The following is a 26,324-nucleotide window of genomic DNA, read 5'->3' on the forward strand; positions in this document are numbered from 1 at the left end:
ACCCCCCCAATAAAGGTTTAACCCCGTGATCACCCCCCGTCGCCAGTGTCACTAAGGCTGGGTTCACATTGCAGCGGTTTATGAGAACGGATGTGATTCGCACCGCACTGCAGTGCAAATCACATCCGATCTCTGTGCGATTCGAGTTCAGCCATACAGATAGTATGGCTGAATTCGTGTCGCACCCGCCGCACCCGCCGCAAACTCGCACGGGACCCTTTTTTTGGTCCGCAGCAGAATCGGATCGCATGGGTGTTCACACCATGCGATCCGAGTTTGCAGATCGCACTGCGATATGCGAACTGATCTGGGGGTGTCATTAACATTTCACTGACACTCCCAGCAGTTCGCATAGGGCAGTGTGAACTGCCGCCGGGAGGCATGCGATGCGGGAACCCGCCGCGGATTCGTGGCGTTCCCGCATCGCTCCAGTGTGAACCCAGCCTAATAAGCGATCGTTTTTCTGATCACTGTATTAGTGTCACAGGTGACGCTTGTTAGGCAGGTAGGTATTTAGGTTCGCCGCAGCTTTTTATAGCGCCAGGGACCCCCATATACTACCGCATAAAGCCCCCTGATTGCCCCCTAGTTAACCCTTTCACCAGTGATCACCATATAACTGTTACAGGTGACGCTGGTTGGTTAGTTATTTTTTTTATAGTTTCAGGGCACCCGCCATTTATTACCTAGTCTCACTAGTGTACCCCTAAATTTAGGGGTGTCTACTTTCCAAAATGGGGTCATTTGGGGGGGGTTTGTGCCATCTTGGCATTTTATGGCCTTCAAAACTGTAACGCCCTTAGAAAGCCTGAAGGCGGTGCTTGGTTTTCGGGGCCCCGTACGCGGCTAGGCTCCCAAAAAGTCCCACATATGTGGTATCCCTGTACTCAGGAGAAGCAGCAGAATTTATTTTGGGGTGTCATTTCACATATGCCCATGGCATGCGTGAGCAATATATCATTTAGTGACAACTTTGTGAAAAAAAAAAAAAAAAAAAGTTTGTAATTTTCCCGCAACTTGTGGCAAAATATAAAATATTCCATGGACTCAACATGCCTCTCAGCAAATAGCTTGGGGTGTCTACTTTCTAAAATGGGGTCATTTGTGGGGGTTTTGTGCCATCTTGGCATTTTATGGCCTTCAAAACTGTAAAAGGTAGTGAGGAGTGAAGTCAAATATTTACGCCCTTAGAAAACCTGAAGGCGGTTCTTGGCTTTCGGGGCCCCGTACGCGGCTAGGCTCCCAAAAAGTCCCACATATGTGGTATCCCCGTACTCAGGAGAAGCAGCAGAATTTATTTTGGGGTGTCATTTCACATATGCCCATAGCATGTGTGAGCAATATATCATTTAGTGACAACTTTGTGAAAAAAAAAATCATTATTCAATCGCTTGAGGCAAAAAAATAAAATATTCAATGGGCTCAACATGCCACTTATCAATTTCCTTAGGGTGTCTACTTTCCAAAATGGGGTCATTTGGGGGGGTTTTGTACTGCCCTGCCATTTTAGCACCTCAAGAAATGAGATAGGCAGTCGTAAACTAAAAGCTGCGTAAATTCCAGAAAACGTACCTTAGTTTGTAGATGTGACAACTTTTGCGCAAACCAATAAATATACAATTATTGACTTTTTTTTTACCAAAGACATGTGGCTGAATACATTTTGGCCTAAATGTATGACTAAAATTGTGTTTATTGGATTTTTCTAATAACAAAAAGTAGAAAATATCATTTTTTTTCAAAATTTGCGGTCTTTTTACGTTTATATCGCAAAAAATAAAAATCGCAGAGGCAATCAAATACCATCAAAAGAAAGCTCTATTTGTGGGAAGAAAAGGACGCAAATTTTGTTTGGGTACAACATTGCATGACCGCGCAATTACCAGTTAAAGCAGCGCAGTGCCAAATTGTAAAAAGACCTCTGGTCATTTACCAGCAAAATGGTCCGGTCTGAAGGTGGTTAAAATTTCTACCCAAGCTCAAAAACAGTAGGGCGGGCGGGTGGGCAGAAACTTTTCTTTTCCTCATATGCTGACCGGATGTCTGAACCCCTGACCTCTCCTCTGCACTTCCTCCTCCTTGCACCACTCTGGTCAATCCCCTCAGCACATTTTTTATTTTTTGCTGCAGGCTTTTCTGGTGTACAAGTGAAGGGAAGAATGTTAGTAATTGCTTGGGAAATTAATCAATGTGTCCCATATATTAAAGTATAAGCATGGAGAACTGTCCTTTTACATAAATACCCATGAAACAACATTGTTTTCTGGAGACTCTTTCATACTGTATATGAAGCCATATTTAGCTTATTGGATAGTGTAGTAGAAATATCAGCCTGCTTTTATGACCCCATCCAAGTAAATTAACGCAGGATTTTTTTTCCCTTTTATTTAATATGTTCCAGAAAAACCATTTGACACAGACCTCATAATGAACTGTGCAGTGTCTAATGTTATCTGCTCCATTATTTTTGGGGAACGGTTTGAATACAATGACTCAACATTTAAAAAACTTGTTCGAATATTGGGTGAAAATGAGAAACTATTTGGCTCACCTAAGCTGATGGTAAGCATTGCATTTTACTATTTAATGATCATTAGCTTAGACCTATTATTACAAATATAAACATACAGGGGGTTATTTACGAAAGGCAAACTACCCCTCAGATTTACAGCGACTACACTTCCAAGTGCACTTTTAGTGCAATTTCAAGTGCACTTTGCACTTGTAGTGCAAAAGTGGATTTGCCTTTCATAAATAACCCCCATTGAGTGTTTAAAAGACAAGGCCAGGATGCCACATGGAGTGCTAGATGTGATTCAACATTATTATATACAGTACATAGATCAATTTTCTAAGGATTACTTTTTTGTCCCCACAGCTATTTAACTTTTTTCCTAGAATCTCATCCTTTCTTGGAACACAGAAACAGATTGTGCAGAATTTTGATGATCTCAAAGAGTTTGTTTTAAAGCGCATCAAATATCAGAGACAAGCATTTGATACAAATGCCATTTCTGGATATATAGATGCATACCTTCTGAAACAAGAACAAGTATGTACTTTTCTTATATATTCTGGATTTAGAAATGAACCTTGTGTGATTTTGTGGTTTGCTTCACATTTTTAACAATTTATTGGCAATCAATGACTAGGCACATGAATCATTTCAAATGTTGTTCTTCATATCCTCCAATTCTGTAGGGCATCGTCTGTCTGATGTAAGGTTTCTAAGGCCTTGTAAACTCCTGTGAATAAAAACTGAAGGAAAAATGCATAGACTTGACTTGTATAGAATAATTTGGGCTTGTTCACACCATGTGCAGAGACATGCGTTTTTCTAATGTAGGACTCTGCAAGGACACATTGGTGTTATGTGACATACTGAAAAATGGGAAGAGATAGCACCTCACTCCACTTGAGTGGTTAGCAGGTAAAAGAAACCTCAGCTACGGCTCCTTGTCTGAATGGACACACAGAGCAGTGGCGTGCACCAATAACAAGCTGCTTGCTGTGGGTACACTCTGCAGGAGGGAGGGCTAGGAGCACCGACGAGGGAACCGAGAAGAGGTAGATCTGGGCTGCTCTGTGCATAACCACTGCACAGAGCAGGTAAGTATAATGTTTGTTATTGTTAGATTAAAAAAAACAAGACTTTAGTATCACAATCCATTTTTAATATGGCAGACTCTTACAGATTTAGCACCCTCCTAGGTAGGTGCTAGGATTAGATTAGGCTGCCTATGGCACCTTCTGCTTTGAAGAAGTTAATAGAACTTTCTGGATCATGTGTGGAGCTATGCAGATAGCAAGTATGACTATGGATGCTGGCTTAGCCTATACCAGAGAGGCTGTATATATTCTTGGGGCACACAGAGCTCTGGGTCTTGAGTGGAGCAGTCCAGTCTGGGGAGGGCACGCTGCTTTCCCTCAGACACCCTGTACTGAAGAAGAAGTAATGTTAAGACCCTGGTGCTAGAAAGAGCTGACTGAGGGGAGCTGTCTTACCACTGATCCATCTGTGAACTCTGGGAAGGTGCTTGGAGTAAGATTGGAAGGAAGCCCCATTCTGTCCTTGGCCCTTGTGAGTACAGACTGTGTGGGATTTTGGGGACCTTATTTCTTTAGCTACCCCTCTGGTGCGTTAAATCAGTTCTGGTTCTTTTAAGGTGGACACATTGGCTGGTGGTCCCGGGGAGCCTGTCCTGTTCTAACTTCTACTAAAAGTACATTGCCCTGGTGCTTAAATTGTTGCTGAAGTTGAAGTCTATAATTTTCTTTAAGCTTGGACTTCATTTAGAGCTTGCTCAAGAAAGAAACCAAGTTCCCAGTGTACATACTTGTTCTTTCTGGAGTATCCCACACATCAGCTTATTCCTGAGCCACGGCTCTGCGTGTCCATTCACACACAGAGCTGCAGCCTGCCCCACCCCTTCTCTCTCCTCATTGGCTCACTGGCTGTGATTGACAGCAGCAGGAGCCAATGGCTTCTGCTGCTGTCTCAGACAATGAGGGGGGAGAGCCCCCCTCCCCCCTCTGAGGCTCTTGTTCACATTGTTGGATCGAGATGGGGCTCAGGTAAGTATTAGGAGGGGCTTCAGGGACTCCTGAGAGAGAAGGTTTTTTACCTTCATGCAGAATGCATGAAGGTAAAAAACCATGGGGGTTATTTACTAAAGGCAAATCCACTTTGCACTACAAGTGCACTTGGAAGTGCAGTCCCTGTAGATCTGAGGGGGATATGCAAGGAAAACAAAAAACAGCATTTTAGCTTGCACATGATTGGATGATGCAGAGCCTCCCCTCATTTCAGATCTACCCCTCAGATTTAAAGCGACTGCACTTCCAAGAAGGCCCGGACTGGGGAAAAAAATAGGCCCGGGCATTTTAGACTGGGCAGCCAACTTTTCCAGGGACGGGGGGGGGGGGAGGTATTTGGTAGATATTCATGGGGGTGGCTGGTGTCGGTCCTCCACACTGTAATGTGCAGGTGATATAAAGGGAACTGCACTGTAAAGGGGCATGGCAATGATTACAGTGCCCCTTTACAGTGCAGTCCCCTTTATATTACAGTGTCCCAGTCCTATTGTGGCCATACAATGCTAGTACTGTCTGTCTCCTATTGTGCCCACACTGCCCAGTGACGCTGACCTGCTCTCTTTTTGGTGGTGCGGTGCAGCGTGATTCTCTCTCTGGTGGTGTGGGAACAGCATGGCTCTCTCTCTCTGGTGGTGCGGTGCAGCGTGTCTCTCTCTCTGGTGGTGCGGTGCAGCGTGTCTCTCTCTGGTGGTGCGGTGCAGCGTGACTCTCTCTCTGGTGGTGCGGTGCAGCGTGACTCTCTCTCTCTGGTGGTGCGGTGCAGCGTGACTCTCTCTCTCTGGTGGTGCGGTGCAGCGTGACTCTCTCTCTCTGGTGGTGCGGTGCAGCGTGACTCTCTCTCTCTGGTGGTGCGGTGCAGCGTGACTCTCTCTCTCTGGTGGTGCGGTGCAGCGTGACTCTCTCTCTCTGGTGGTGCGGTGCAGCGTGGCTCTCTCTCTCTGGTGGTGCGGTGCAGCGTGACTCTCTCTCTGGTGGTGCGGTGCAGTGTGGCTCTCTCTCTGGTGGTGCGGTGCAGAGTGGCTCTCTCTGGTGGTGCTGGGGCTATTAGTTCCCCAGCACAGTCCTCTCTTTCATTTTTTATGTCTCCTGTAGTAGCTTCTACAGGCACTTCTGCTTGTTTCCAGGTTTTTCTCTCTCCCCCCCCCCCCCCAGCAGTGTGCATGCTGGGGAGTGTAGTCAGCTCCCTGCTGAAAACAATTGGGCTACCTTTCTCTGGGACTACATTTCCCATGATGCTCCTCTAGGTCTCCGATTGGCCCTCTGTTGTGGCCAATGGTGAGGGAAGCTTTCTCCTCGCATGTGCTGCTGACAAGAGAAGGGAAGGCACGAGCGGGGGAACGTCTTGACAGCAGCCCCACTCCTTGTCTCACCGTGCGGACTCCTTGGCTGGAGGAGGAGGAGCAGCCCCTGGGAGCAGAGAGCGGAACTGTCGGCATGGCGCTGAGGCTGAGCTGTGTGTGAGAGAGACACACAGCTCAGCCCATGCAGCCGCCAGTTCCGCCGGAGGAGACACGGAACGGCCGCATAGCGGTAGCGGCGAGCGGTGGCCACGGCCTGTGTTAACCATGTTCAGGCCGCAGTCGCCGCTTACCTCCCGCTGTGCGGCCTAAACAGCAACATTCTATGGAGCGGGAGGCCCTGGCCCACCGGGCAAATGCCCGGTCTGCCCTATGGCCAGTCCGGTCCTGCTTCCAAGTGCACTTTCAAGTGCACTTCTAGTGCAAAGTGGATTTTCATTTTGTAAATAAACCCCCATGAATCTTTAGAACCAATTTAAGAGAACATTACCAAGTGAATGTGTTGTTAATATGCTGGTGGATCCTCATAAATATTTTTTTTTCATGACCCAAGGCTCCTACATACAGCATATAATAAGTGAGATAAGGAAAATAAATTATTAGCATCTGAAGCATTTGATGTTTGTGTTTTTAGGAGTCAGCCAAAGCTGAAACTTACTTTGATGATGAAAATCTGGTGTACTCAGTTCTGGATCTCTTTGGAGCTGGGACAGAGACAACATCTACAACACTTCGCTGGAGCATTTTATTGATGATGAAGTATCCAGAAATACAAAGTAATTTTGTTTGTTTATAAAGTGATGCTACCTTTAGTCAGTCTGTGGGTCTTCTTTTAGAATTCTTTTTTTTTTTAGATTTTGATAGACTTGGAAAAAGTAAATATCTGTCTGACCCCTTTGGTTAAATTTCACAGAATTTCCTGTTACACAACAGCTTGAATGAATAAATAAATAATATTGTCCATAAAGCCACAACCAGAATTTTCAATCCAAGTGAAATAGTGAATTATTCTTAATTGCTGTTTAAAGTAAGTGCCGTCTTCCACCAGTATTAGGCAAACATCCTTCTCACCAAAGCAACATGACACCCATTACAGGGAAGACAAGCATAGATATCAATAGGGATATATTCTCTTGTGTAATATGACCCCCAACACGGTAATCCACCAACGATGAGTTACATGAATCAAAGAGAGAACAGGAGACTGCTCATGGTGTAGCATGTAAAGATTTTAATGCATACAAATGTAGCACTTACAGTTCAATAAACCTCAATTAGCCCAATAAAACAAACAGGGATCATAACCCCTAATGATGTCAGACGGTGATGAAATGCGTTGGATCGGCTAGTGCATGATACGTCACTTCCGCCATCATTCTGGAGCACAGGTGGAATGCAACTGGCGTGCCTGTTTGTTTTATTGGGCTGATTGAGGTTTTTTGAATTGTTAGTGCTAAATTTTTATGGATTAAAATCTTTACATACTACACCATGATGAGTTTCCTCTTCTCTCTGTGGTTTAAGTAACTCATCGTTTGTGGATTACCATGTTGGGAGTCATATTACACCAGAGAATTTATCCCTATTGATATCTATGCTTGTCTGCCCTGTAATGGGATGTTGGTTTAGTGAGAAGGATGTCTGCCTAATACCGGTGGAAGACGGCACTTACCTCACACAGCAATTAAGAATACTTCACTATTTCACTTGGATTAAAGATTCTGGTGGTGGCTTTATGGACAATTTTATTTATTTATTTATTCGTGCATTTATTTATTGTATACATATGTTGTTTGAGCGTGGTATGAAATGTATTTATTTAAAAAATAATAGAGCGCTAAACCTCAAATATAGAATTAATAGTAAACTCCAGTGAATAGGTGAATATAATAGTAACTAACTTTCACAAATATAAATAATAATATGCAAAAAGTCCACATGCATGAAAAAGTTCTTGAATGCTACCAAAACATGAATATCAAATTATTCAATTTCTGTGACACTCTCTGCAGGGTATATCTGCTGAAAATAATCACCACCACCTCAGTGTGCAATGCCTGCTCACCTCAAAGGAAGACCCCCTTGGGTCTATTGTGATAATCCAAAAAGGTCACCCAGATCAGGAAAAGATTTCAGCTAATCGTTCCAGGATTAACAAAACTTCTCCTCATAAAATCAATTTCTCCAGGTTCAATTTCTCCTTGCTGCAGTGTTTCTCTACCTGATTCCTTTCACATGTGTGGTTTGGCTGTGCTCACCTATCAAAGGTGCACAATTGCTTCAAAGCTTAGTTAATGAGGTAAGGCTTCACTTTCCAAAGAATATCCAATCACATGCAAGGAAAATGAAAAAAAGGCATTTTTGTTTGCTCATGATTGGTTGATGGAAGTCAGCAGAGCGTCTGCTCATTTACTAAGCTCTGGAGCAACTGCTCTTGCAGAGTGCAACGGCACTTTGCAAAGTGCACAGTCTATTTGTTTTTTTTTAAGGGTATGTTTATTAAACTGTTATAAACATTACAGCAAATCAAATAAAATAGTGCATCAAGACACAGCTCAATCAAATATACACAAAAAGAAAAGGAAAAGGACGTTTTGCAGGCGCTATAGTGTTAAAAATAGCGCCTGCAAAACACCCTAAAACAGCTGCTCCATGCACTCCAGTGTGAAAGCCCGAGGGCTTTCACACCAGAGCGGTGCACTGGCAGGGCGTCCCAAAAAGTCCTGCCAGCAGCTTCTTTGAAGCGGTGAAGGAGCGGCGAACTCGCCGCTCCTCCACTGCTGCTCTCCATTGAAATCAATGCGGCAGCGTTGCGATACGGCCGTGGCGTTCCAAGTGCACTTGCAGTGCACTTGTAGTGCAAAGTGGATTTGCCTTGCATAAATAACCCCCTATTTGTGTTAGCAAATCAACCTCATTGTATTACCTCCGAGTCCTCACCACCTGCTTTAACCACTTCCCGACTGCCTGCCATGCATATACTGTGGCAAGGTGGTTCTATTAGGTAAAATCAGATACCTCTATGTGATTGTGTCAATAGCCACAGGGGAGCATGCGCACGCCACAGGAGCCGCGATTGCATGCTGATTGGCTATGGGGGGAGCCACCCGCGATCGCTCCCCGCAGAGACAGAACGGCGGTCTGTCAATGTAAACAAGCAGACTGCCATGCTGTCAGGCATGGACTCTCTGATGCGTGTTCCTGCTAATCAGGGCCGCAGGGCTCCCCTTCCCCAAAGCACCCACCCCCCCATGTTGAGGGCACGCGGCCTGATATGGTTCAGAAGGGGGGCTGCTCGCTCATCCCCACTCCCTTTCCTGACCGACCAGGCTGCGTGCTCGGATAAGGGTCTGTAATGGACTTTGGGGGGACCTCAACATTGCTTTTTTCCAGCGTACTGGTTCCCCTTAAAATCCATATCAGGCAACGGGGCTAGCAAGGTGTCAATCTCGGCGATGGAGGTGGCGACATTGACTTCCTTCGCTAGTCCCATCTACTTTGAGTCACGTTCCAAACTAACGGACTTTACTCGTGTGTGGGCAAGTCCGTTAATTTGAAAAGTCCGGCGGACTAGCACACAGACGGGCGGATTGTCCGCCGAACAGCCGAGTCTGCTGGACTGCCGAGTCTGCTGGGCTTTTGTGAAGAAAAAGTCCGCCAGAGCCCACACAAGGGTGGATTGTCCAATCGTGTGTACGCAGCATTATGGAACCGTCTCAGTTTCTGAACATTGTACCAAAATTACCTATCTCAAAAATGTAACAACCAGCATAATTCGTTCTCTGTATTAAGCATGAGCACAATTTGGATATGTGAAATACTGAAAGTGTTTGTTAACCTCAGTCATGAAATCTGAGAAAAGCACATTCAGTACAGTATCTCACAAAAGTGAGTACACCCCTCACATTTTTATAAATATTTTATTATATCTTTTCATGTGACAACAAGAAATGACACTTTGCTAAAAGGTAAAGTAGAGATTTACTAGAAAATAAGCATGATGAGCTAGCAATAGCGTTTAATGATCTGCCCAGGGAACATGAAAGTTTATCAACTGCTTTTACACAAGTACAAGCCCACATAGATGATTTAGACAATCAAAACAGGAGGAACAATCTCAGGATCAGAGGAGCCCCTGAAACAATCACAGATTTACCAGCATACTCCACTAAATTGTTGCAGTTTCTGTTGCCTGAGCAAAACCCCCAATCCTTCATATGCGACCACATACACTGTGCATTAAGGGCTAAACCAACCCCTGACAAACCCCCCAGGGCTTAGTTCTTTGCATGAAGGATTTTTTGGTTAAGGAGGAAATAATGCGTGCAGCCCGCAGCTTAAGAATCATTACCCTGGATGGAATCCAACTACAAATATATCCAGATATCTCACAAACAACGTTCGATAGACGCAAGAAACTGAAAGAAAATTACCACTGTTCTATCCTCAGTCGGAATCAGATACAGATGGGGCTTCCCCTTCAAGCTGATCATTCCTCACAATGGCACAACATATTATGCCTCCTCTATTCCAGAAGGTCAAGATATCCTGATTAAATTGGGTCTTGTAAACCCTAATAACCCTCCTCGCACCCCTTCCACTCCCCGCCCTGCCCCAATATGGAGCACTCCTTCACTACAGGGAGATAGACGCAGACCCAGACATCAAGCTGGACAATGAAGCCCTAACTAAAAACATTCCCTTATGCAGAACAAGCATAAACTCTTCTTTATTCCCGGAACAAATATAAAGTCCTCTCGGATTCAGTAGACATTCGTCATAACTGTAATTGATAGACTCATTTGGCTATACTATTAGTATGTACTATCTTTTACAGCAAAAACTCCTCTCTTTAATCCATTGACAAGCCAACACTGACATCTACAGCCTTAAACTGGAACTTTGAGTAAGCTCTAGTTATTATTACCTGAACTATAAAACATGAACCACTAAAGGCTCAACACTGACACCTTCTGACTATTACTGACCTCCCAAATCAATTCAAGGTATCTCAGGCTCCTAACTTTTTCACCCTCATCTTTCCATAACCAAACAGAGATGACACAATCCATAAAGGACCTACACTCCCCCTTCTCGAAACCCTTATTGAGACTACTCCGGATTTTGTGAGATTGGAAAACAATTAATGCTTTATGATGTTCTGATATTGTGTAATACACAATCTTAGGAAATACTACTCAAGAATAATTCCTTAGATGTTATAGTGCCTTGATAATCCCCTTATGTTCTGTTATTTTTGAAGGTTTCACTTACGGTACAGTTACATTTATAAGTTGACAGATATGACTACAGTTCAAACTGTTTTTTTTTGTACTTCACTTTTTTCCATTCTTTTTTTCTTTTCCCGACACTCTTACAGAGCCCTGATACTTTATTAGATTGCAGGTTTCCATATGTGAAAGTGGGGGAAACATAAATATAAAATGAAGAAGAGTATTATTCCCTTTCTATAAGCATAAAGATTAAATTTTATGAGTTCACTCAAATGCAAATCATTTTTGAAAACAGCATCTGCACAGTTTACAGTATGTTTACAAGTGTTGTGGCTTCCTCCCCGTATGCTGACATGAATTGCCCCCACTCAGTCGCTTACTTTTCACCTCGCTTTTGGATTCAATCCAATTTTTTTTAATTTTTCATTTTTTATATCAGTTTTTTTTCCCATCAGTCTTAGCCCTTGTGTACACGGTCGGACATTCCGACAGAAAATGTCCGAAAGGACCGCGTTGTCGGATAATCCGACCGTGTGTGGGCTTCATCTGACTTTTTCCATCGGAATGTCCGACCAACAAAGTTTGAGAGCTGGATATAAAAATTTCCGGACAACATGATCCGATCGGACTTTGTCCGATCGTTTGTAGAGAATTCTGATTGGACAAAGTGCCACGCATGCTCAGATCAAATTCCTAGACCAAAGCTATTGGCTACTAGCCTGAACGTAGTCCTGTCGTAACTAACATCATCACGTTCCGAGCGATCGGATTTTCCGACAACTTTGTCCGACCGTGTGTATGCAACACCAGTTTCGGACAAAATCCATCGGACAAAATCCGACGGATTTTGTTCTTGGAATGTCCAACCGCGTGTACAAGGGCTTATAGACTTTAAATCTATTTGAGATTGAGACGCACTGGTCTCATGAGTATTCACCATCGGTTGGATAATAACCCCTCTCTCGACCCCACGTTATTTTTTTACTACAAAGTTTGGGTACATTTAAAAAATGTTACATTGAATACATTAGTTCCTCTACGTAATAACTATCTTGGTACAATATTTCTTAACTTTTGTATTTTCTATTTAACTAAGAGAAATATGCTTTTATCTGTCTCCTTGTACGACTGTCCAACAACTGAAACTTCAATATATGGTCGTCATGTTCACATTCAGATGTTCTCCCAAATATTTAAACCACCATCATGACCATTAGATTTATTTTACATAATGTGCAGGGATTCAACTCTCCTTAAAAGAAAAAGGCATTTATACAGTATAAGAAATTAAATGCCAAAATTATCCTACTACAAGAAACACATTTCATGAAGGACAATCACCCAACCTTCTTTCACAAAGCATATAACCAATCATTCTATACACTATCACCTAACAAAACAAAAGGGGTTGCTATTTTTATCCATCAATCTTTTCCCCTGGACATACAACAGGTCTACAAGGATCCAGACAGTAGATTTATTATTATCAAAGGTTTCCTTTCAGGTAGAGAACTAACAATTGCTAATGTTTATGCACCGAACGACTCACAAACCACATTTTTCACACAATTTTTTCACACATTACAACGTTATCATTCACCTCATATAATACTAGGAGATGACTTCAACGCAGTATTACAACCCAAATTAGATCGTAGTAAACAAAACTAATTCTTAAAAATGTTCTCAAATACAACCTCTAGATATATTAATGAACTGCAACTTATAGACTCATGGAGAGCACTTAATATATATGCACGGGAATATACCTTCTATTCACACTCTCACAATTCTTATTCCTGCCTGGACTACATTTTTTGCACTCCCATCATCCTGGCCAACACATATGAAGCTTCAATACACCCATGTACCTGCTCAGATCACCATATAACTACACTTGGTAGCCAATTCATAGGACTCTCCTCAATACCATAGTCATGGAGACTGAATGAATCTCTACTTACTGACCCTAAACATCAACATGAGATCTCAGCTATTAAAGACTACTTCACAACTAACTCCACTCCAGATATGTCCCCCTCCACTATATGGCTAGCGCATAAAATGGTTTTACGAGGCCACCTCATCAAATTAGCTTCACAAAATAACAGAGAAAAATGGGACAAGATCTTCTCTTTAACAAAAGAACTTCATAAACTATATAAATAACACACGAACACACACGACCATGGAATTTACACCTTAAACTCCCAAAAACTTACCGAATTAGACTCATTACTCACCTTTAAAGCTGAAAAAGCACTCCGATGGTCAAAAGCAAAATGTTTGCTATCTAGCAACACATACTCAACAATGTTCACCCATGAATTAAACCAAACAATAAAACCTATGCACATCTACAAACTTAAGAATAACACCATCCAACTGGTCACACACCCTTAAGAAATACTCTCCATATTTACCAAATTTTACTCAGACCTCCTTTCTAAACCAAATTCTACAATCCCACCCATGAATCTAGAATGACTAAACAAAATTCCTATACCCTCACTGACCACCACTAGGATTGACACATTAAATGCTCCTTGCACAGAGGATGAAATTCTTCTAATTATTAAATCCCTTAAAAGAAGTTCAGCACCTGGCCCAGATGGATTTTCCTCCCTTTATTATAAACAGTTCCCACAACCTCTTACCCCAACTCTAACAAAATTATACAACGGCATCTTGAAAGAAGATTCATTTCCAGAAGAGATTTTGTTGGCCAACATGTTCTTAATCCCCACACCAAACGAAAACCATACACTACCCCAAAACTACAGACCAATATCAGTAATAAATAATGACCTTAAAATTTTCTCTAGACTAATGGCCAAAAGGTTAGCATTGATAATCCCATCTTCGATATCCGCATACCAATCCTGGATTTATTCCAGTTAGACAGATCACAGACAACATTCGTTTGGTATCAAATATAATCCAGGACGCAAACATTAAAGCTTAATCAGTTCTATCTTTAAGTCTCGACATGTCTTAACATCAATAAAGCTTTCGAGAGCGTAACTTGGAGATACCTTGAATTAGTGTTACAAAAATATGTGTTTAAAGGAAAATTTATCAAAACCCCTCCACTAGGATAAAAATTCCATATCAAAGTAGGAAGGGTACCCATCAAGGATGCCCCCTTTCTCCTTTATTATTTGCTCTAGCAATTGAACCTTTAGCAGCAGCGATTTTACACCCAGACATAAAAGGATATAGTTCTAATAATAAAATATATAAACTTAGTATGTATGCAGATGACATGATATTATGCCTCACCCAACCTAACATAGCATTACCAAACCTATTGAATACACTTAAAATTTTCTCTGCATTATCAGGACTTTCAATAAATGTCTCAAAATCCATTGGAATGCCAATAAACATTCCCCCATCACAATTAGATGACATTCGCTCATCACTCAACATCACATGGTCTAAAGATATTCTACCTTACTTAGGTATTCACCTCACCCCTGACACCAACAACTTATCCTCTAAAAATTATCTTCCTATGTTACAAAAGTTAAGACTGATGTTAAAAACATGGAAATCTTTCAATATATCATTTTAGGTAAAATAATCGCCATCAAAATATCTATTCTACCAAAGTTATTACACTTATTTAGGGCACTCCCAATTAGATTAAATAAGATAATGATCACCAAATTTCAATCAGATGTTAATACATTTATATGGTCAGATTCCCACCCACGTATATCTAAATCGGTGTTATACAAATCCCCAAAAAGCGGGCGCTTGAGACTCCCAGACTTCTGGTCATACTATTTAGCTGCACTTTGGTCCCAGATAGCCCAACCCAAAAATCCCATTGGTTATAGTTGAGAAAGACTCTGTTCTACCCTGGGTTATTATGGGGTAACAACGTTTACATTCACACCTAGAAAAGCTTAACCAATTAGTAGCTCACTCATTTCAACTGTGGAAACTACATACTAAAAAATAAAAAATGACTTCCATCACATCTCCCCACGCCTCTTTTATAGGAGACCATAAATCCTTAGTAAACCATCCAGACATAGGTGAGTTCACTTGGTGGATTAACAATAACCTAACCACCCTAAATAAATTTTACTCATTTACATTTATTCATTTACCTCCTTCTCTTTAATAAAAACTAAATATAACATCTCCAATACCGAACTCAGGAGATTTCTACAATGCATATTTCCCAAATTCAGACATGGAAGCACCCACATTTTATGAAAATATATGTTCCAGATCCCCAAGAGGTGCTGGTTTAATATCTGAGAAATATTCAAACTTGATGAATACCGACACTCTAGCTAAACTACCCTATATGCTCAAATGGGAACAAGAATGTGATTTCATACTCCCCTATGAGAAATGGTCTGTCTGTATCAACAACTTACTATTAGAGAAACTGCAATAAAGGTATTTACTAGATGGTATTATACTCCAACAAAACTTCATTTTATTTTTCCCTCAGTTCCCCAAACATGCTTCAGAGATTGCCCTTCCATCGGTTCCTTCTCGCACATCTTTTGGGAATGTGAAAAGGTATCTCTAATATGGAAGCAACTTGAAAAAATTTCCTCCAAAATTTCAGAGAATAAAATAAAATTAACCCTCCCCAACTGCCTATTATTCTCCCTAAGCACAGGTTTAACCACTCACCACTTAAGACTAGTTCACACAATTCTCCATTCACTGGCTTGTAGCTTACCATTGGAAATCCTCATCGCTACCAATAACTAAACTGAAAACTAGAGTTAATAATATTTACCTCATGGAAAACATTTTCCACATGTTATACAATACTACACGTCTACTTCAGAAAAAATTTAACCCTTGGTTTACACACTCAGACCACCTCTTAAATCCTGGTTAGTGAATCTTTCCTCGTTCCAATCCACTCAGAAAAAACATTATTCATTCATGATATTATTTTTTCATAATCCCTAAAATGATAACTTGTATATACTGTACTTCAATGGACTCTTGTTATAATGTTTTGTACCATTATTTTTTACCTAATAAAAATAACTCAACACACAGTCATTATTGTCTAAACTGCTGGCAACAAAAGTGAGTATACCCCTAAGTGAAAATGTTCCAATTGGGCCCAAAGTGTCAATATTTTGTGTGACCACCATTATTTTACAGCACTGCCTTAACCCTCTTGGGCATGGAGTTCACCAGAACTTCACAGGTTGCCACTGGAGTCCTCTTCCACTCCTCAATGACGACGTCACAAGGCTGGTGGATGTTAGAGACCTTGCGCTCCTCCGCCTTCCATTTGAGAAAGCCACACAGATGCTCAATAGGGTTTATGTCTGGAGACATTCTTGGCCAGTCCATCACCTTTACCCTCAGCTTCTTTAGAAAGGCAGTGGTCATCTTGGAGGTGTGTTTGGGGTCCTTATGTTGGAATACTGCCCTGTGGCCCGGTCTCTGAAGGGAGGGGATCATGCTTTGCTTCAGTATTTCACAGTACATGTTTGCATTCATGGTTCCCTTAATTGAACTGTAGTTCCCCAGTGCCGGAAGCACTCATGCAGCCCCAGACCATGACACTCCCACCACCATGCTTAACTGTAGACAAGACACACTTTTCTATGTACTCTTCACATGGTTGCCACCACACACGCTTGACACGCTTGACTCTGAACTAAATACATTTATCTTAATCTCATCAGACCACAGGACATGGTTCCAGAAATCCAGATCCTTTGTCTGCTTGTCTACAGCAAACTGTTTGCAGGCTTTATTGTGCATTATCTTTAGAAGATGCTTCCTTCTGGGATGACAGCCATGCAGACCAATTTGATGCAGTGTGTGGCATATGGTCTGAGCACTGACAGGCTGACCCCCCACCCCTTCAACCTCTCTGCAGCAAAGCTGGTAGCACTCATATGTCTATTTCCCAAAGACAACCTCTGGATATGATGCTGAGCACGTGCACTCAACTTCTTTAGTTGACCATGGCGAGGCCTGTTCTAAATGAAACATGTCCTGTTAAACTGATGTATGGTGTTGGCCACTGTGCTGCAGTTCAGTTTCAGGGTCTTGCCAATCTTCTTATAGCCTATGCCATCTTTATGTAGAGCAACAATTCCTTTTTTCAGATCCTTGGAGAGTTACTTGCCATGAGGTTCCATATTGAACTTCCAGTGACCAGTATGAGCGAGTGAGTGTGATAACACCAAATTTAACACACCTGCTCCCCATTTACACCTGAGACCTAGTAACACTAATATACATGACACCGAGGAGGGAAAATGGCTAATTGGGCCCAATTTGGACATTTTCACTTAGGGGTATACTCACTTTTGTTACTAGTGGTTTAGACATTAATGGCTGTGTGTTACGTTATTTTGAGGGGACAGCAAATTGACACTGTTATACAAGCTGTACGCTCACTACTTTACATTGCAGCAAAGTGTAATTTCTTCAGTGATGTCACATGAAAAGATATAATAAAATATTGACAAAAATGTAAGGGGTGTACTCTATTTTGAGAGATACTGTATATTTGTAGCATTTACTAATCTCTCTCCAATGCGTTTTTTCTCTCTGGTGCCTCATTCCTCTGTTATCAGCATGAGTTACTTCTGAGAAGTTTTCCCGACACACAAGATACATTTGTGTCGGGATGGGGGCTCAAAACGGAACCTTGTCTATTCACAACACAACTCTTCTGCTGTGTGTGTGTGGGGGTTCCTTTTCTCCAATCAGCTCTCACACACTGTAAATGCAGTCACTTCACCCCCTCCTCTGCGCTCCTGGAGAAGACTGCAGATAAACAAGTAAAACCTATGTAGGAGAATTTGTTTAATTTGTGTGTATCATCTGAGGCTGTTCAGTTCACTGGGTATATGTGAGGGTTTACAACCACTTTAAGGTAGCTGGGAAGCAGTGAAGTGGCAGAATTTAAAAAAATGGGTCACCAAAAAAAGATGAATACAGTGACTCTTTTTTTTTTGAAAGGTATGTTATTGTATAGAGGTGATCCTGGTGGTTTGTTGAAGGCAATAGGCTTTAAATTAGTTAGGGAAGCTTCTCATTAGCACCTTTATTTTACTTTTATTTCTAAATAAAAAATAAAAAATCTGATTGGAAAATGTATTCATTTACTAAATGTTTTATTACACAATTAATTCTGTGCTGACTGTTATCAGTTAAATAGTTATTTATTTTCTCTGAGGACTACAGAACCACACTCCTAAGGCCGCGTACACACGGGCGGATTGTCTGTCCAACTTAGTCCGCTGAACCGTGTTTCAGCGGACAATCCGCTCGTGTGTGGGCTTCAGCGGACTTTTTCAGCGGACAATTTGACGAACAAAGTCTTACGGAATTTCCGTAAGACAGTCCGTTCAAACTTGGTTTTGTCCGTCCAAACTTGGTTTCAGCAGACAGTCCGCTCGTGTGTAGGCAAGTTGGACGGACTAAGTATGGCGCATGCTCAGAAAGAGTTTACACGGCCGAAGGTTGCATTGCAGTGTATAGGACGTAGTTTTTCTAGTCCCGTCGTACGTGCTGTACACGTCATCATGCACGCTTTCAGCGGACTGTCTGCTCATCGTGTGTGGTCAAGTCCGTTCATGCAAATTTTGAACGGACTGTCTGTCGGATTGTCTGCCGAACTTAGTTGGGCAGACAATCCGCCCGTGTGTACGTGGCCTTAGTGTTATCTTGTTTATGTTGTCTTGACACTGAAATTTGAGTGAGCTTTGTCAACCAAAAACATGATGTGTGTTACTAGCAGAATCTTCAGGTTAAAATAAATAAAAATAAAACTGCAATATAATTATGTTTATGTTCAAATATATTGTGTGTGGAGATGCTGAGGAAATGTATTTACTCCAATGTTCTAGAAAAAGTACAAGAAGAAATACGGACAAATATTAAACAAGGTCAGATGCCTACAGCAGATGATCGGAGGAAAATGCCTTATACTGAAGCAGTAGTACATGAAATTCAGAGATTCACTAATATTGTTCCTTTGAATGTGTCACACACAACTCCAAGTGATGTGTATTTCCGAGGTTACTGCATCCCAAAGGTGAGTTCCTGAATCCAATATATGCTACAACTACTGTGTATGTCCCCGACTCCCCAGTGATGAGCTTTACCCACTCTTGCTTTTATCTGACCAGGACACAAAGGGAGGAGAATCTCCAAATTGTGTCACAGCAACAAAGTGGGGAGGGTCCTTAACCTCCTTAGCGGTATTCCCAAGTCTGGCTTGGGGTGGAATTTCAGAACCAAAAGCGGTAACCCCGAGCCAAACTCGGGATCACATCGCAGGATCAGGAAGAGCTTACTAACCTTGTTCCCTGGATCCTGTGATGTCCTCCCCGCAGTGTGAGCGGCTCATCTTCTGCTCGATTCATTACGGAGCCGAGCTCCGTTCCCTGCGAGCATTTCGACGCACAGAGATGGAGAGCGGCGCCAAATTCAAAAAGTGAAACTATAACTATGCATACAGTACACTGTAATCTTACAGGTTACATTACTGTATGTAATTATTTCACCTCTCTTTTGTCCCTTGTGGTTTCTCCAGTGTCCTGCATGTAGTTTTATATTATAAAAACTGTTCTTTCTGCCTGGAGACTGGAGATTGTCCATAGCAACCAAAACCGTCCCTTTACATTAAAAAGTGGTTTTAGACCAGCTAGAAAACAGCGATAATAAATTAGAATCACTCGCAGAATTGAGCGATAGTGATTTGTGGGGAGATCCGTCATCAAATACTGAAAAGTAATGACAGCGACAATTCTGTAACTGAGCAAATTTCAGTGTTTTTGATTTGATTACATTATTGAATAATTTGTATTATTATTATATTAATATTTTTGTATAATTATTTATAGTTATTTATTATATTATAATTTTGTTTTTCAAACTTTATCATACCCGGGATGTCTACTAGACTCTGGTTTGGACAGATTCAAGTGAGTTATTCCTAAGAATTACAGGCCTACAATATAAAACACCAAATTTCCATGCAAAATAATTGTACCGCTTTCAGCATCAAAAATCTGAAATAATCAAATAATCAGAAATTGAACCATCAGAAGGACAGCGCATCAGAGAGACTCATAGGTTGATGTAAAAAGCATAAAGACAATTTATTAAATGAGAAAGATAAAAGACTCAATAAAGGACGTTTGATCCTCCTGGGATCTTGAAACCTTTACATCAGTCAATCACGACAATAAAACAACAGTTGCTTGATGACAAATTAACCCTGGCATCTTCTATTCGTGACTTTGAGATGTTGGTGACTACAAGGCTGTGTTACCAATGTAGTCTATTGTGCACGTAGATAAAAGGACTGTGAGTGATTAACTTCCGGAGGCAGGGGGAACCAGTAGAGTTCATATACAAATGAAAATAAATGATTGGAACTGAGTTCCCAAAGTCACTCACTTTAATGAATGGCTGGACTGTAGGGCTGGGGCGCCGTCATGCTGGGCTGGAGGAGTGGAAGAGAAAGGGTCAATCCTGCTTCCTGTGCTCCGGGACGGGGGTGCAGTAAGCGCTGGAGAATGTTGATCCAAGTTGAACACAAGGTGGCGTCCACCTTGTGTATCGGAGAGGCTTGGAGCGCAGCGCTCCGCTTCGCTTGCCCGGGGCCAGGATTTCTCTTCCACTCCTCCAGCCCAGCATGACGGCGCCCCAGCCCTACAGTCCAGCCATTCATAAAAGTGAGTGACTTTGGGAACTCAGTTCCAATCATTTATTTTCATTTGTATATGAACTCTACTGGTTCCCCCTGCCTCTGGAAGTTAATCACTCACAGTCCTTTTATCTACGTGCACAATAGACTACATTGGTAACACAGCCTTGTAGTCACCAACATCTCAAAGTCACGAATAGAAGATGCCAGGGCTAATTTGTCATCAAGCAACTGTTGTTTTATTGTCGTGATTGACTGATGTAAAGGTTTCAAGATCCCAGGAGGATCAAATGTCCTTTATTGAGTCTTTTATCTTTCTCATTTAATAAATTGTCTTTATGCTTTTTACATCAACCTATGAGTCTCTCTGATGCGCTGTCCTTCTGATGGTTCAATTTCTGCTTTCTTCCACCACGTCCAAAGTGGTCTAGCAGCTGCACATTGAGACTATTTACAGGTCCTCCTTGAGACAACAATTAACCTAACATTTGGACAAAGCATTCTCTACAAAAGGTTTTATTCATTTGTGCGCCAATAACTTTTGTTTTTAATCAAATAATCATACCACCAGGGAGGTTAAGCTCTGTCAGATTTTTGTTGTTGCCTGTGTCCCTACAGGGGGGAAATCAAAAAGTTGCTGAAAACAATAAAAATTTGACAGAGGTTCTAAACTCCTGGTACCCAACCTGAAGCCAGTGGCTGCATGTGACTCTGTGACTCCATTCACACCTGAGGGTTTTGAGATCGTGGCAGAACCGCAGTGATTCTGCCAGCGATCCTAAAGCTCACTACAATGGCAAAATGTAGGTTCCGGCACCATCATTTTAAATGGTACCAAAACGCGATGTGATTGTTGCGTGATTTATCGCGTGGCAAATCACATCACGTAAAACTTGTGATCCCAAATCGCCAAAGTGTGAATGGGGCCCTATTATGTGGTCCTGGGGTTGGCCTTGCAGAGAGTAATCTATTTTTTGATGCCTAAAGTGGAACTTCACTCTCTCAATCAACACTGACTATTTTTAATCCTTATGCTGCTAGCATTAGTAAATAGATAGGAAGGTACAGTAAATTATATTTACTTGTTTTAACTTTTTTTAATTTCTTCAGTTACTTCCTGGTTTATAGGCCTAGGCAAATGATGCCATACATCCCAGGAGTCTTCGGGAGGGTAGGAGGGGCTTTCTCAGCTAAACACACCCTCCTGCCTACCTGTCTCAGCTAAGGACAGATGAATTCCAGGAAGTAAATGGTTACATGAATATGTGCACAAGATGGCCACAGCCAGAAATGCTAGGGGTATTTGATTTCTAATGCCGCGTACACACGAGCGGACTGTATGGCGTACTTAGTCTGGCGTACTTTCCGCCAGACTGTCCGTCGGACTTTCCGAATGGGCTACTTGTCCACACACGGCACTTTTTGAGCGGACTAATACGGCGTACTAAGTCCGTCGTACTATCCGCCCTACTTTTGAAATGAACGGACTCGCCCACACACGCGGAGGAAAGTCCGCTCATTTCGAGTGCGTCTCCAGGTAGGCGGGGCCCGCGAAGGAGACGTTGCTGGCCCCGCCGCCTGGTATAGACTTAAAGGGGAACCCCAACGCCGAAAAAAATCGGCGTGGGGGTCCCCCCCAAGTCCACAGCAGACCCTTGTCCGAGCACGCTACCCGGCCGGCCAGGAAAGGGGGGCGAGCGAGCGCCCCCCCCCTCCTGAGCCGTACCAGGCCGCGTGCCCTCAAGATGGGGTGGTGCCTTGGGAAAGGGGGGCCGCGCCCCCCCACCCCAAAGCACCTTGTCCCCATGTTGATGAGGACAAGGGCCTCTTCCCGACAACCCTGGCCGTTGGTTGTCGTTGTCTGCGGGCGGGGGGCTTATCGGAATCCGGGAGCCCCCTTTAAAAAGGGGGACCCTGGATACCGGCCCCCCACCCTATGTGAATGAGTATGGGGTACAATGTACCCCTACCCATTCACCTGTAAAAAAAAAAGTACAAAAAAAAACACAACACACGAGATAAAATACTTTATTGGACAGCTCCGGGGGTCTTCCGTTTTCGGGGGTCTTCTCGCCGGACTCCCCGGTCTTCTGTCGCCGCCGCCGCCGCCTTCCGTTCTTCTTCTTCTTCTTCTTCTCCAGGAGATGTTGACTCGACGCTCTCTCCGGCCACAATGCCAGGGACGCACTGCGCGGCCACTTATATAGGGACAAGGGGCGGTGTCACATGGCTTTATGTCACATGGGTTGGTGTCACATGGTGACCCCGCCCCCTTACGATGTCACAGTCTCCATGTGACATCAACCCATGTGACCAACCCATGTGACATAAAGCCATGTGACACCGCCCCTTGTCCCTATATAAGTGGCCGCGCAGTGCGTCCCTGGCATTGTGGCCGGAGAGAGCGTCGAGTCAACATCTCCTGAAGAAGAAGAAGAAGAAGAACGGAAGCCGGCGGCGACAGAAGACCGGGCCACCGCCTGTAAAAGAGCTATAAGAAGGCGCGGTGGCCCGGCAGAAGAACCGAAGAGGGGGACAAGACCCCCGAAGTCGGGAGAAGAGGCCGGCGGCGAGGAAGAAAGCCGGACTCCTCCGCTAGCAAAAGAGCTACAAGAAGATAGCGGAGGAGTCCGGCGAGAAGACCCCCGAAGTCGGGAGAAGAGGCCGGCGGCGAGGAAGAAAGCCGGACTCCTCCGCTAGCAAAAGAGCTACAAGAAGATAGCGGAGGAGTCCGGCGAGAAGACCCCCGAAAACAGGAGACCCCCGGAGCTGTGCAATAAAGTATTTTATCTCGTGTGTTGTGTTTTTTTTTGTACTTTTTTTTTTTACAGGTGAATGGGTAGGGGTACATTGTACCCCATACTCATTCACATAGGGTGGGGGGCCGGTATCCGGGGGCCCCCTTATTAAAGGGGGCTCCCGGATTCCGATAAGCCCCCCGCCCGCAGACCCCGACAACCAACGGCCAGGGTTGTCGGGAAGAGGCCCTTGTCCTCATCAACATGGGGACAAGGTGCTTTGGGGTGGGGGGGCCACGCGGCCCCCCCCCTTCCCCAAGGCACCCCCCCATGTTGAGGGCACGCGGCCTGGTACGGCTCAGGAGGGGGGTGCGCTCGCTCGCCCCCCTTTCCTGGCCAGCCGGGTAGCGTGCTCGGACAAGGGTCTGTTGTGGACTTGGGGGGATCCCACGCTTTTTTTCGGCGTTGGGGTTCCCCTTTAAGTCCATACCAGGCGGCGGGGCCAGCGACGTCTCCTTCGCGGGCCCCGCCTACCTGGAAACCCGCTTGAAATGAGCGGACTTTTCTCAGAGCGGGAAAAGTCCGCTCATTTTAAAAGTACAGCGGACTGGCATACACACGGCCGGATTGTCCGCCGAAATGCGAGTACGACGGACAGAATTTCGAAAAAAAAAAAAAATTCTTAGTACGCCGGACTGCACGCTGAAAAAGTCGGCTGAAGCCCACACACGAGCGGATTGTCTGCTGAAATGTGTTTCAACGGACTAAGTACGCCATACAGTCCGCTCGTGTGTACGCGGCTTAAGAAATATCAAGCATGGAGTAAGTTGACTTTAAGGGAGCTGTGGGAGCATTGTTTTTTCAAGTGAATGGGCTGCCCTATGTGTGATGAGTGAAAACTTTCCAAAACAAATGCATGCAGGAATGTGATTTTTTGCTATGTGGAGATGTGAACGAGGCCTGACAACTGAGTGTCTATGTCCACTCCCTCCTATGTACTTGTATAAAGATCTCTGTACAATTTCCTTTAGATTTACAAGATCTATGAAATAGGCGGACACACCTGAACAATCCGTTCAATTTGTATCACATCAGAGAGGCCCTTGTACTACATAGCAACGTTGCTATGTAGCTCTAATGGAGATTGTATAATCAGAATGTATAGGAAATGGGTGTAAGGTAGAATTGTAATGAGAGAGGTGAGGTCCAGAGTGGTGAATACACTCTATCACACCCTCTTCTGTGATGCAACATGGAGGTGAAGGCTTCTGGGAGATGACCTACAGGAAATGGTGAGAGACGATCTACAAGAAATCTGAAAATCATTTTATAAATCCAAATAAACTGACAAGATTTCAAATTTGAATAAGGTAAATGAGAGAAAAGCACATTGAAATAGTTGGGCCAGAAATGGCATTGAAAAATTATTAAGTTTTTTATGAAAAGTGAAATTATGCCCAAAAAAGTGAACTTATCCTTTAATGGATCATTTGGGGCATTTTTTTTTAATACATATGTTTTCTATTTGGAGATTAAGAAAAAAAAGAATACAATACAGTTCTGATATATCAAAAGCATATAGTATAAGCTGGGATGCAACCCAAGTGACCAAACAAGATTGGAGAAAGGTTCCAATTAACAATATGGGGTCACATTAGGGGTATCCCTTGTTCATAGGTGGGGGAATAAGAACAAAACCAGAGTAGGGGGAAAGAAAAAAACAAAACATAAAAAACATCAATAAACGCTCTGTATTCAGGTTTTATGGCTATGTTATACTTCAGACATTACCTAGTTTTACATAAAGATATTTGGAGGTCCATTGGTAATATTGGTGTATATTGGCGTTAGTTATAATGTATCACCGTATGAAGTCCATCTGGACCATTTCTTATGGTAGATATGCAATGTGTCTAATATAGTGTGATGGATCCTTTCCATTAGTTTAATGGATTCCATCCTCTAGAGCACTTGGGCCCAGAGAACCGTCGGGGAATGCCAATTCAGGGCTATTGCCCACAGGATAGCGCAGAATAATGTGTTCACTAGTTTCTGAGTGGGGGGATGAACCTCTGATATAGGTGTGAAAAGCAAACACATCGGGGCTGTCAGTGTAATCATGGAACCTGATATCTGTGCCACCTTGTTGGCTGCCTGGAACCATATGTGTTTCAGTTGTGGACAGCTCCAAAAGGTATGGAGCAAGGAGCCCAAAACCTGACACCCCCTAAAGCATGTGGTTGGGACTCCAGGGTAAAATGTATGTACTCAATACCACCTTGTGTGTAATTTAACTACAGTTGTAGTTGTTATAGATGTGTTGTTGTAGATGTTATTCAGCATGTCCAACCAGTCCTCTGTAGAGAATACCTGGTCAACATCCGTTTCCCAATGGATCATAGCTGTTGATTTCTCAGGAAGGTCTATTTCATTGAGGGTTTTATATATCATAGAGCTGGTTCCCTGTTCTCTGGAGGAGTTAAGGCATACATTTTCATATTGAGAGAAAATTTGGGATTACCATGCAACGAAAACAGAGATTCAAAGAAATTTCTTATTTGAAGATATCTATAAAACTAATTTCTTGGGATATAAAACTGTTTTTGTAATTGTGTAAAGGAGTAAAACTGTGATCCGTTAGTTAAGACCCTAAGTGTGGAGAGGGATCTGAGTTCCCACCAGTGGAATTCATTGGGTTGATCATAGGCGGGGGGAGGGGGGATCTTTTTTCTCCTAATAATGAGGATAGAAGGGGCCTATCTGATTGAAGCTTGAACTTCTGATG

General features: G+C 43.0%; 1 protein-coding gene across 2 annotated transcripts in view; it reads left to right on the forward strand.

The window, feature by feature from the left end:
- The window catches only part of LOC143924667 (cytochrome P450 2K1-like), an 89,549-nt gene that overhangs the window by 56,430 nt on the left and 6,795 nt on the right, over positions 1-26,324 (forward strand). For both annotated transcript variants that reach the window (XM_077449070.1, XM_077449071.1), the window contains 4 exons: positions 2,402-2,562; positions 2,879-3,052; positions 6,529-6,670; positions 18,994-19,181. In XM_077449070.1, coding sequence (XP_077305196.1) covers positions 2,402-2,562; positions 2,879-3,052; positions 6,529-6,670; positions 18,994-19,181 — 665 coding nt within the window. The remainder of the gene's footprint in view (positions 1-2,401; positions 2,563-2,878; positions 3,053-6,528; positions 6,671-18,993; positions 19,182-26,324) is intronic.

Source organism: Lithobates pipiens, unplaced genomic scaffold, assembly GCF_037356315.1.
Source record: "Lithobates pipiens isolate NorthernLeopardFrog02 unplaced genomic scaffold, aLitPip1_a1.2 Scaffold_22, whole genome shotgun sequence".
NCBI lineage: Eukaryota > Metazoa > Chordata > Amphibia > Anura > Ranidae > Lithobates > Lithobates pipiens.